The 12,239-nt window shown below is 39.0% G+C and overlaps 1 protein-coding gene and 1 long non-coding RNA gene across 4 annotated transcripts in view; one reads left to right on the top strand and one right to left on the bottom strand.

Moving 5' to 3' along the window:
- Window positions 1-6,410, bottom strand: part of PRTFDC1 (phosphoribosyl transferase domain containing 1) — a 42,586-nt gene extending 36,176 nt beyond the window's left edge. For all 3 annotated transcript variants that reach the window (XM_009085889.3, XM_050971359.1, XM_030236649.2), the window contains exons 1-3: window positions 6,335-6,410; window positions 2,622-2,728; window positions 427-610 (exon numbers count right to left, since the gene is read on the bottom strand). In XM_009085889.3, coding sequence (XP_009084137.1) covers window positions 427-610; window positions 2,622-2,728; window positions 6,335-6,379 — 336 coding nt within the window. In that variant the 5' untranslated portion in view covers window positions 6,380-6,410. The remainder of the gene's footprint in view (window positions 1-426; window positions 611-2,621; window positions 2,729-6,334) is intronic.
- Window positions 5,318-8,023, top strand: LOC108961465 (uncharacterized). Its single transcript, XR_001989777.3, has 2 exons — window positions 5,318-5,983; window positions 6,836-8,023. It is a non-coding gene; the product is annotated as an uncharacterized LOC108961465 (long non-coding RNA).
- The last annotated feature ends 4,216 nt before the right edge of the window (window positions 8,024-12,239 follow it).

The raw sequence follows: 12,239 nt of genomic DNA, 5'->3' as shown, positions 1-12,239 counted from the left end.
GTATATTTTGCTGCTATGTAAACTGTATGCTATGAAGATGAAAGCATTTCATTTACTTAGCATTAAACATTTAGAAGAAGACATAGATTTACCACCTTGCAGTTATGCCAAACTATGTGGGGGTGGAAAATGCAGTAACATGAAATTAACTTGACAGAACTGCTAAGGATTTTGAGAACAAACAAATGCTGACATTTTACATGAATGAAATTTGAGTACTTCTCTGTCCAGAAGTAAAAGACAGACTAAATAAAACAATATTCTCATTCATACTATCTACAAAGATAAAAAAAAACCTCACAGGTTTTTCAAACAAAAATATTTTTCACGTAGTTTTTCTTATAATTGGAGGTGGAGATCTCACATGCAAAAGTCAACTATTTATTATGCCATTCAACCAGAATCTGCATAAATCAGTTGACTTACGTGGTAACTTTTCAGTCTAACAAAATCAACTTTCATGGAGATGAACCTTTCTGAATTTCTGCTAAGATTTTTAATGTGCTCCACAAGATCAGCACAGAACTTGTAGCCACCTTTGAGGACACAGAGAACCACAATATCATTGTCTCCAATGTCTTGCATAATATCTTTTGCCAGTCGTTCTGTCCTGGGCAAAAAAAAAAAAATTAGAGAGAAAATAACTTTAGATGAAGATGCTCTAAGTTCATTGTATGCTTTACAAACACTATGCTGAGTACAAAGCTTGACTGGCATTGCTTAAGAAGCCTGACTCCACAGAATCACTGAGTGATTTAGGTTGGAAAAGACCTTCAAGATCACCAAGCCCAACCCTTTGACTGATCACCACCATGTCAGCTAGATCATAACAGTAAGTGCCATGTCCAGTCATTTCTTGAACATCTCCAGGAATGGTGACTCTACCACCTTCCAGGACACTCCATTCCAATGCTTGTCTGGGTTTGCATCCAGCTCACAGATGGCAGATCCAAACAGACAGAGAGATGGATGCAAGATGCAAAGCACTTGAATCTAAGTTAACCTTAGATGCATAAATTTAAGTTAATTTTAACTAACCATTCAAGTTAACCTCAAATGCATAAATTCCCCAGCTATACAAACAGGACCTACACATCTCAGCATATTTTGGGCTCATAAATATGTAAGAGACTTGAGAGAAAAAAATGTGAACTAGCCTTCCATCTTACCTCACAGAATTATCACTATAAAATATACCTGTACAAACCCCTAACTTGTTATGTTAGTTACTGCACAAGAGCAACAAATTAAGTGAAAGATAGGGAAGAATATCTGAAACTTTCATGCTGATTGGCTTTGGAAGATGCTACCTTTACAGTTTTAATAAAAATATTCATAAAAACTAGAAAGAAATAGAGCATCAGTGAAAAGCTTATAAAGAGTGTATATTATCACTATTCTGTACAGCTTACTGCTTTATACAGCAGAAATGAAGAGTGCAAAGAGCTTCAGTGACTTGTTCAAGGTCACACACAGGCAAATAATCGAGCGAATGCTCCAGTGAGCCCAGAACTGTGGGGTTCCCAACCAAACCTATCCTCTCTGACAATTCTGCATGGCAAACACAATATGGCAGATGACTGGAAACAAAAGATACACATTTCTGCCATGCAATGCTACATATATTTTCAATATAAAAATAATAAATATTAATCTTAATAATGAATGTAAATAATAAATATTAACTTTAAAGATAGCATTTCTAGACCCCCAATAGGGTACTGGGTCATTTCTAGATGTAATGAAGTATCAACAGAAAACTTAACAATGTTGTTTGATGTTTTGAGGAAAAACAGTTCAGTGCATTATACTCTGAAAACACACTGTAAAATTCTTTGATAGCTCTCTAAATAAGATTAGTAGTTTCAATGAAAATGGATTTGTCAACAGGATGTAATTTATTAAATAATCCTATCATTTATCCCATGTATTTTATTACATTTTCCAGGTTTGGTTGGTTTTATTCTTTCTCTACCAAATGTAATACAAAAATAATTTGCCCCTACCTAAGTACACTGATTGAACTTCAATGAAATCTGTGCATGGAGCAGAGAAGAATAAGCTCTAGACTGAAGATAAGTATAAGAAACAGCTGTTGCTTAATCTCCACATCTTTTATTTTTAATGCTGTAGTAAATTCCATATAGCAATCATTAGTATATTTTGTTATATAAGAAATAGAAGATACTAGAAATACTAGATCATCTCACTTGATCTGAAATATATAGTTCCTTTTAGTGTTGTAAGAATGAGGATCACTTACTTTACTGAAGATTAATAAAACAGTCTTTTATCATCTTTTATCAAGTCTGAGAAGGGGGAAACCTCTTATTAAAAAACATTTCTTTGATGAATTTTCATTCTTTATATTGTTTCTCAGCTTCTTTGCAGCTGAAATTTCCAGGAATTCCAAAGACCACTTCGTATGTTAAAAGTACAGGAACTCCAGCACAGACAAAAATATACTAATGTAAATTTTCAAATAAAAATATCCAAGTTTTTAACTTCTAATATTTTGGGACAAAGATCATACACACACTGTATATGGATGACAACCTTTATAACAAAGAATAATACTACTGACCAAACAATTTATTTAGTAACATTCAAGTTACACATACCTGTCAACAATAATGCCATGAGGAATGAGCACATATTCCAGGTCACCATAGTAGTGCTGAGGATAAGTGAACAAATCCAGACTGTATCCTGGCCAATTGTCTGAAATCTGAATATCAAACAGTACTGTCAAGAAAACTTCATGGTGTTTGACATTATCTAAGTGATACAGAATCAGCACTCTAGTACACTCTGATGGATGAACTTGTTGTGTGCATACTTTCTTCCAGTTACAATTTACTATTTAGCTTTTCCCATTAATTATTTTGCTTCTCAGTATAACTCAGAAATCAAATGCTACAGTTTTTTACTCACAGAATGTGGGAAATGTCACCTGAAATTACAAACAACTAGACAGACAAAGGAAATATTTAACACCAAACTAGTGGCAAAAGTAAGTTTATAAGTATTTTCAAACTCAAAGTGCAAATATAACATTGCCAGTAAGAAGGGATTTTCCAATGGGAGATTCAGATGGTGGAATTAAAAGTCATAAAATTCTACATTAAAATTGTACATTTCTAGTTTAGAATTGCTTAAATCATAAATAAAAAGATAAGTATTCTACAGATGAAACAGTACAGAGAATAATTTATGTGGTTCATGGATGATATCTGTACAAATCAGTGAAAAACTGTACTTTTTGCCAAAGGTGAGGTTCTTAATTTAGATGTCATCAACGATAAGTGATTGCAAAAGGTTTGCATCTCACCTCACTATGAAACTGGTCTGTAAATCCATACATTTACAGAAAAATATTTTACAGACTAAATATACATTGGTTTTGTAAGTATCAGAATACAGAGATTAGATCTCACAACATACAATGGTGGTAGAGATTAAGAGGGTCAAAAATTAGTCAATGATTGAAGGCTTCAGAAAGCTATGAAATGCAGAGTCTCCACTAAACTAAACTAGCTCCAAAACAAATATTTTCCCTATTCCTTATGAAAGACAAGACCTGCAGGTTCATAAGGTACCTTGAAATCATTAGAAAGCTTTGCTTCAATACTGGTTCAAGATAAAAAGCAACACCTAATAGGTTTTCCCTACAATCATATTCCTCAAGTCACACATTGTCTTCCTACAGCTCGGCCACAGGAATCTTGCATACAAGAGAAATGGTGACAAACTTGCCATTGTGCGGTGCATGTCTTATTAGCATTTTTGCTACAGATAGTCTTTAAAGGACCATCACTGAAACCTCTGCTTACCATTTTATTGGAGAGCAATAGATGGTTTCTCACAATTTTGGCTAAGATAACATATGTGATGTCAAGCTGTTCCTCCACATCCCCTCTTCTTTAACTCAGACACAGCCTGCCTCATGCTGCACTGAAACACTGTCCTGCCTTGTGGATTTTGTGTTGCTTGGGGGCTTTTTTTGCATATTCATCGACAGCTACAGGCACCTTGACTGGCATGTTTTCCTAACTCTACCCAAAACTCTCTGCATCAAGAAAGTTACTTGTTGGCGATTGCTACTGAATATTTGCCCATGAAGGGCATGACTGGGAGATAACTGGAATCAGTGAAAGCTTTTCCCCTGACTTATACAAGACTTGAAACTTCACAAAAGAAAAAAAGTTACTTAGTTGTCTTCCTCATTTCCATAGAAACGGGAGATTATAAATATCCTCCTTGGCAAGACTTTTAATTAGAGCAAATCTTGTCCCAGAAACACTGCTGCAGTCAGCCTGCAAAGACTATTTTCCCATCTACTTTTTCAGTGCATGAGGGGCTGAAACTTTTTAAACATTTTTTAGCAATGAACGGTCAATTCAAAAGCATTTTAATGCAAACTGAAACAATTTCATTAAGTGTTACAAACACCCACTAGCAACCCCTGTCAGTGTTGCTTACTTCTGCTTTCTTGTCAAATTGCATGGTTTCAGTGTGATGCAGATGAAACTAAGTGGATAGAAGCTGCTTTAGAATTCATACAAACCAATAACTTTTACTTAGGTTACAGTAAGTCCTTTATAAAACAGGATCAGGATAAATTTTTGATTCTCCCATTTATCCTTTTTAGATAACAGAAAGGCTCTCTAGGATAGCAGAAGATAAACAGTGTAACACTACAACAATATTGAAGTTCTAGATTACAAGGGCTTGCTGGCATTTGACAACTAAGATGAAATTCACGTATGCTTTCAAATTAATTATTTATCTGATATAATAAGCCTATTTCATATTCTTCTTTCTTTTAAACTAGCTCTTCCCAACAAGTCTAAGAAATTCTCATTTATCCTAAAGCTATCCACAGCATTATGCTATAAGACAAATTTCAAGTAACTGTAAATTCTTATGACTATTCTGTTCGAGAATTTAAAAGGCCCTTGAAAATATGAAGAAAAAAAATTCATATTGTTTCAGAAAGAAAACAGTGTTCAACTGGATAAGTAAGTATATGTTCTAAATACATTGGCATATTTGTGTGTAAAAAAATTCCTACAGCGAAAGAAAGACCTACTTTTAAAGTTTAGGCTTTGCATGTTTGAATAGCGCAGCAGATATTCTTCAGTAAGTCTTTAAAAAGTTGATGTGAATGGATACAAAAAGGAATACAAATACATGGTAATATCCAAAAGTGTTCCCCTGAGGCCTAAGAGACAAGCTGAAGACCTTTAGAACAATGTTGCTCATTTTCTTGTCTGGCAAAGTGAGCACAGGTGAGTTTTGAGCTCAACCCTCAGCTCCAAGCAGCATGAAGCAAAGTCCAGCTTTTTTAACTGAAACAATGTTGCACTGGACTTACTGCTGGTTGGGTTTTTGGGCAGTTGAGCAGAAAAAATTAAAACAGTGCTGCAGAACATGGTCAGGCACATTCATGTCCTTCTTTGGAATAACCTCCTGTTGCTTGATGATATGCACAGTAACACACTTAAGGAATGTCATTTATTGCACAGGTGTCAGGGGATGTGGTTGATGTGTGGTGTTTTCAGACAGAGCTCGAACACACGGGACAGGTCCTTCAGAAAGTGGATGCAGGGGATGCTGGAGTGGACAGTGGGACCACGGCTGGCCCTGGGCCATGATCTGGGCAGCTGACCCGTGAACTTTCTGTTAAAATCCTAATGCCACGTTAAAATAAGAACATACCTATGGTGGTGGCAGTGATGGCATTTACTTCACAGGAGAAACTGGGGTGTCTATCAGGATAAGGATCACATTCCTTCATTTTTGCACCATTTATTCATCCCTACAGGCACTCCAAACGCACTGCCAAGGCTCGGGCTGTTTCCCACCCCAGCAGAACACGGGCAGCCCAACCCTCTTTCACGGCGCCCGCAGACTCCCTGGGGCCTCCCAGAGTTCCGGTGGGAGAAAGACACCTCGGGATGTCTGAGGATCCTCATCCCCGGTACTCAAGGAGCCTGGGGAAGCACAGCCACGGCCACAGGAGCCGCTCGGGGTGGTACCGGACCGTGTTTTCACGGCGGAAGCCAAAGGCGCGGTTCAGCCCAACACGCCCGTCCCCCTCCGGCAGCCGCGGCGGGGCCGGGGCCGGCGGGGGTGGCGGGACAGGCGCAGCGTGAGGGGACGCGGCCCAAGCGCCGGCCGAGGGGCCGGGAGGAAGCGGGGGAAGGGGAGGGTGCGGGGGTTCACCACAAAGCGCCGGGGGGCTTCGGGGAAGGGGACCGGGGACCAGGGAGGCACCGCGGCCGGCGAGGGGCGTGGGGCCGGGCCGGGCCGTGCCGCGCTCCGCATTTACCACAACGCCGCGGCCTCCAGCGCTGCTCCCGCCCTGCCCGGCCATGTTCCTGCGCGCGCCCGCCCGCCCGGGGGGCTGCGGCGGGGCGGGGCCGCGGCGGGGCCAGCGCGGAGGCGGCGGTGCGGGATACGGGGTGCGGGGTGGACGGTGCGAGATACGGGATGGGCGGTGCGGGATACGGGGTGCGGGGTGGACGGTGCGAGATACGGGATGGGCGGTGCGGGGTGCGGTATGGACGGTGCGGGATGCAGGGTGCGAGATACAGGATGGGCAGTGCGGGGTGCGGGATGCAGGATGGGCAATGCGGGGTGCGGGATGCAGGATGGGCGGTGCGGGATGCAGGATGGGCAATGCGGGATGCAATCTGTGCAGGCATAGGTGCGGTCGGAATGATGGAAAGGCTTGGGCAGGGCTGGCCAAAGGGCCTGGCCTGGGTTGATGGGTAATATTAAGTTGGTGTGGTTTAAACTGCCGTTTTAACTTGATTTTCTTTTACTCCAGGGAAGAAAAAATGAAATTTCCAACAGTTCAGTAATCATGCTTCGCATCTTCGCTGTCTTCTTGAGTTGCTGCTCCTTCCCACCACTGTACACATGTTGGGGCAGGCTGTGTCTTCCTATTGCCACCAGCCCATGCCCATGTTGCCTATGCTCTCAGTGCAGTTGGAGATAAACAGATCAGGCACCAGGAACAGTGCAGCTCTCTGCCACTCCCTTCCTATTCTGTTAAAATTATTATTAATATTTTGTTTTCACTGCCTTACAGATCAGAAGGAGCTTGGATTTTTCTTGGCTTATTCTGATCGTTGCATACCTTTACTTTCCCATAAAAGAAGTTCAAATTTGGACTTGCTCCATCCTTTTTGTATCCTGTCTTTTGTGGAAAATGGTAGCAAGCCTCTCTGCCCACTGTGGATAAAAATAGAGCTTTTCACTTTCTTAAAATTGAAAGTTGGTTATAATTTCTAATATCAATTTGTCAAATACACAGCTGGTAGAATTCTGCCATTCCTATACTAGAAAATATTAAAGGAAGAAAAAGTTGGTTTTAGGGGAGACCTAGGCATAGTGAAATATTCTATGTACTACCCGTGGGGCTCTCACCAACCAAGTATGCAACATTTCAGGTTGGAACTCTGCTATTCTAGAATGTGGTCATTGTCACTTCTGGTCACAACATATGGATCCAGGGAGCAGTTATGGGGATGTCTACACAGGGAGTTTGGTCTCCAATGTGGACTAGTTTTCAGGTGCATCCTGTTAATGCACTTACATTAGAACTGATAGGACAATTCTTAGGAATCTGGTGTTAAGAATGCTTCTATAAATCACTAATTAAAATCTGGTGAAGTACTAGAGCAGTTGAAGATTATCTTGTGATAATTGCTTTGTTTCTTATATGAAGCCAGGGGTTTTTGATGAATTAAAGAACTATTCATTAAAGAACTATTGCTACAACAGACAGGATGTCTGAAAGAACAAAAGACAAAGTTTACAAAGTGTCAGAAGTCCACTCCAGAATATATCTGTCTCAAAGTGGTGCCTGTATATCAAGACTCAGGTGTACTGAGAAAAAATATTTCCTGTTCACAGTGCTGTAAAATAATAAGTAATGAATCTGATAAACAGCATATGCAGACTTGTACAAACCTACTTGAATCAAATAAAAATTTTCATAATGGACAAAATCCCCAATTAGATTTGCATTTCAATTCCATGTCAACATTTCATACAACTATTGAGAAAGAAAGTTTAATATTTGATCTGATCTCTGGGTTAAATGCTCCTGATACATATCCACACTTTTCAGGATTTGAAGACTCTCCTAGTCTGGAAGAATGCCTCCTAAAGCCCATATTTGCCTTAAAGCTAGCTCAGTCAGAATAAGTTACCACCAAGCTGCCTGCTGTTGCGTTTATGTCACAGTGCAGAACCCTGTGGATCTAAAGCTATTTAGATTACAGCTAGAAACTCAAATCAATTCTGCCACTGCTATATGGGGACTGTTTTCTTCTACCTTTCAGACTTTGGGTTACTGTTATCAGAGCTTTCTATATTTTTAACCATATTCTTTATCAGACTACTGCAATATGAGGGATTGTTCTGACTAACTACAGACAGAGGATTAATGCTTTGAAAAGGATTAACATGAGCAGGACACTAAAAAATAAATTCCTCTAGCATTGTGCTGGAAAACTTAAGCAGGAGATGTTTGTTCTTCCCATCAAGATTGGGTGAATGTGTCTGTCAAGTCTTTGTTTTGATGATCTTATCTTCCAGCAATTTTACAGGGCACGCTTAAGAAGTGTAATGAAGTGTCATGTCTTGCTAATAACAATAAATATGAGTAAGGAAATGAAAACCTGGATAAATTTAGCTGGGGTACACTTTGATAGTATTGCTGTCAGCAGCCACACACCCAACCCACAAAGCTGTTCTCCATGGAAGATTTTTTCATTGGCACAAAAGATAATACATTTTGTTTAGTTTTGTTGCAAATGGCACAAAGTCATGGTTCTGTGAACTCACAGAATTAGTGGAAACCAGGATTAATGAGGTTCTTTGTGCATGATGGAAATGAAGCTGCTAAGGATTTTGTTGTGGAGGAATGCATACTTACTGAATGTTTACTTTTTCTTTTACAGTATGAACTGGTATGAAATGAAGGAATTTACAGTAGACTTTCAAAACTTACTTTAATTAGGGCCAAAATATGATTAGTGAATATTATATATTTGGGGCTTAACTATGAAAAAGCCTGTAAACATTCTGAAGAATGTTCTTATTATCTTTGTTTAGCTGTTTGTTTATGAACTAAAAATAGGAGGAAAAGAATAAACATTTCTAGATATACAACCAGGGGAAATGATCAAAGAGGAGAAGAACAAAGAAAATAGGAGTAGATAATACTAACAAGTAGGACTGGGTAGGTCTGGACACACAGCCAAGAACCATAAAGGACCAGATGGAAGTGACACACAGAGAAACAAAGCAGGGTTAAGACTGATACATAAATCCCGTGTGAATGTACTTATGCTTTTGGCTTTTACGCAGCTTCATCATTTCAATTAGACATCTATTCCTCTCTTACCATGTTCCTGATAAAAGTAGGACATGCCCTTTCACAACTTTAATGTAAAGAAATACTGAAAATAAAAGGTTGGGGACAGGGATATACCATGAGAGCAGTCCAAGGCAAATATTATTATGGAGTTACCCGTAAGCAACCTTTACAACTGCATTATGTATTCTGCTTCCAAGAAGTTATAACAAACATTTGACAACTCAGTCTAATATGTAAACACCAAAACTAGACAGGAAAAGCATGAAAATCCAGACTATTTCAAGAGGTATGGCTTACCTAGGTAGAAGCTTGCCAATTAGGGGGTGAAGTAAGAGCTCTTTTTCTCGTTCTGCCTGTTGCTGCAGCTGTTATGTGAACAGCAGAACTGTAAACAATCTTATCGAGCATAAACTTGCATTTCTTTGTGGTTACAAGGTAAGCTACAACACACACACACACACACACACACACACACACACGCATGCAATTGTGGCAGAGAAAGACATTTTCGGGTAAATTGGTTACTGAAGGGATTATTAAAAGCAAAAGTCTAGCATATGTACAGTACTTTAGGGCATGTTGGAAATAATTCTAAATTGTTTGCATATCCAGTTTTAATATATTCCAGAATTTTGAGTTCTTGTGTATTACCTGAGGCAGTGACCCAGTCCACAGGGTGGCTGCTGGAGACCCTGAGTGCAGCAGAACATGTCTGGCAGACAGTGTTCCAGAAATTTGGGAGAACATGAAGCAGCATTTCAAACCATTCCCCTACAGTAATGAACACAGAGAGGCCATAGGAAATGCTGCCCCAATAGCAGGTCTAGGGAGCATCCTGTGATGTGCAACAGAAGAGATTCACATTGTTCTTTGTGATTCCTGTACTAGAGCAGGTGACAGAGTGGCAATGCAGGCTGGAATCTGGCTCCTGTCTACTTCAGCAGAATCACCATCATTTTAGAGGAATTGGAAAAGTTTAGTTTTAAAAATATTGCAGAATTTAAGATCTACAAGGGAAGCTTGGTCACAGTTAAACTGTACTGAGTCTGTGAGACCGACTTAGGCTTTGAAAATTACCTGGAGTAACTTTGATATCAAGAAAATGCCTAAAAGCTGCCATTCAAGATATTAGTCTATTTTTTCAAATATTTATAAGCTTCAAATCACTGTTAGGCCCTTCTTGACAGAACCGTGGGCTTTGACTTATTTGGTCTATGATAAACATCTTTAATACAAAACTACATTTTTGTTTGTTATTAATCTCACTGTGCCAAACTAGAGCAGCAAGCTTTGCTTTGCAATTTCCTGGCTCCTGAAGATACCCTTCCTGCTTTTCAGGTTCATGTTATTAATATAAAGTCCTCATAGCTGAAAGAAATGCAAACAGAAATTTCCTCTTGTCCTTCAATTCTAGAATAAACTTTATATTCTTTATAATAATATGGAAATATTTGCCCTAACCAGCTATTTAGAGGTATTGACGTTTGAATGATAAAGCACTGTTTTCAAGGAAAGCTGCTCACATCATATCCTATGACAAATTCATCATGCATGACCATGAAAACTAGTCAGGGAGTTGTAAATATATAGTGTGTCACACCCAATGTAATGTATTTAACTGTTAGAGTTTGTTTTCTTTTTAAAGGAGGTTGTTCGCTTGGCTACATCCCTCTTTTTAATTGTTTTTTTCTTAATTAAACAAATCTAGAAAAGTCTGCCAGACAAAAGAATTCTAAGTGTCTTAAACAACTAAACAAGTAACAGTTTAAGGACTATTTCCCCCAGAATAGCTCAGTTATCTTTGTTATAATTTTGTATACTTCAAAGCTTGCCTAGAATAAACAGTGCAGTAACAAAAGTTACTGAAAAACAGAGTCCCAAGAGTTCTCCTGTAGCATAGGACAGTGATGTTCATGGCTGGACAGCCTCTGTGTTTTGTTGCAGCACAGAATGACCCATAACCCTAGGGTGCTGAAATGCTGGATTTGGACCATTTACTAATTTTATTGTTTGTGTAAAAGACAAATCATTCCTCCTGATAAAACAGCAAAATGTGGTTGTTTGTTCCTTGTGCAGTGCTTGGGGCCACATGTTGAACACTACTGGAGTTTTTTTTCCTCCAAAGAGAAAATTACTACATTGCTTCCTCAGCTTGAATATGGACCTTAAAGCAACATGAGGTCCTTTAAAATGGACCTCAGAGAACAGTTCTAGAGGTACTTGTCCATTTTTACAGCAGCTATTTGAATTAGAGGATTGAGTCACCTGAATTTTCCATATGGGGGCTCTCACCTAGCAAGACTAATCATTAATTGTATTACTTTTGAGTAACCAATAGCTTTTAAACTATTCCATAGTGCTGTTTAGGCTCAAATCATAGTTCTAACTTTAGGCACATATATCCTGTATTTAAAAGAGATGGGCTCAAATTGCATGTCAGAAATCCCAGAAATGAGAAATGCAGTATTAATGGTTACCAGTGAAAAAGCCAGGTATAAGTCATTTACCATTGCATTTCAAAAACATGCTATGACAAAGACATGAATAAATCATATTCCTCCAGGGAATAAGTTAAGTGCTTTAAATCTCATTTCTCTTCTTTCAACTCCTACTTTCCAGTTCCTTTTAGTAAACAACAAGAATCATATTGCATGGTCTTTATGCCCAGATGATCATATTTATTATTACTGTTATTATAAGCACACAGAGCTCTACTAACAGACAAAATTGTGTCAGCCACTAAGCAAAGAGAGAAAAACACAACCCATTTGGCAGATAGCTTAACAATCTAAGAAAAGAAACAACAGGCTGCAGTGCCAGGGGGGTTCAAGGAAACTGCACA

This window comes from Serinus canaria, chromosome 2 (assembly GCF_022539315.1).
Source record: "Serinus canaria isolate serCan28SL12 chromosome 2, serCan2020, whole genome shotgun sequence".
Lineage (NCBI taxonomy): Eukaryota > Metazoa > Chordata > Aves > Passeriformes > Fringillidae > Serinus > Serinus canaria.
Note: the sequence above shows the minus strand (reverse complement) of the source record. Positions and strands in the feature narration are given on the sequence as shown.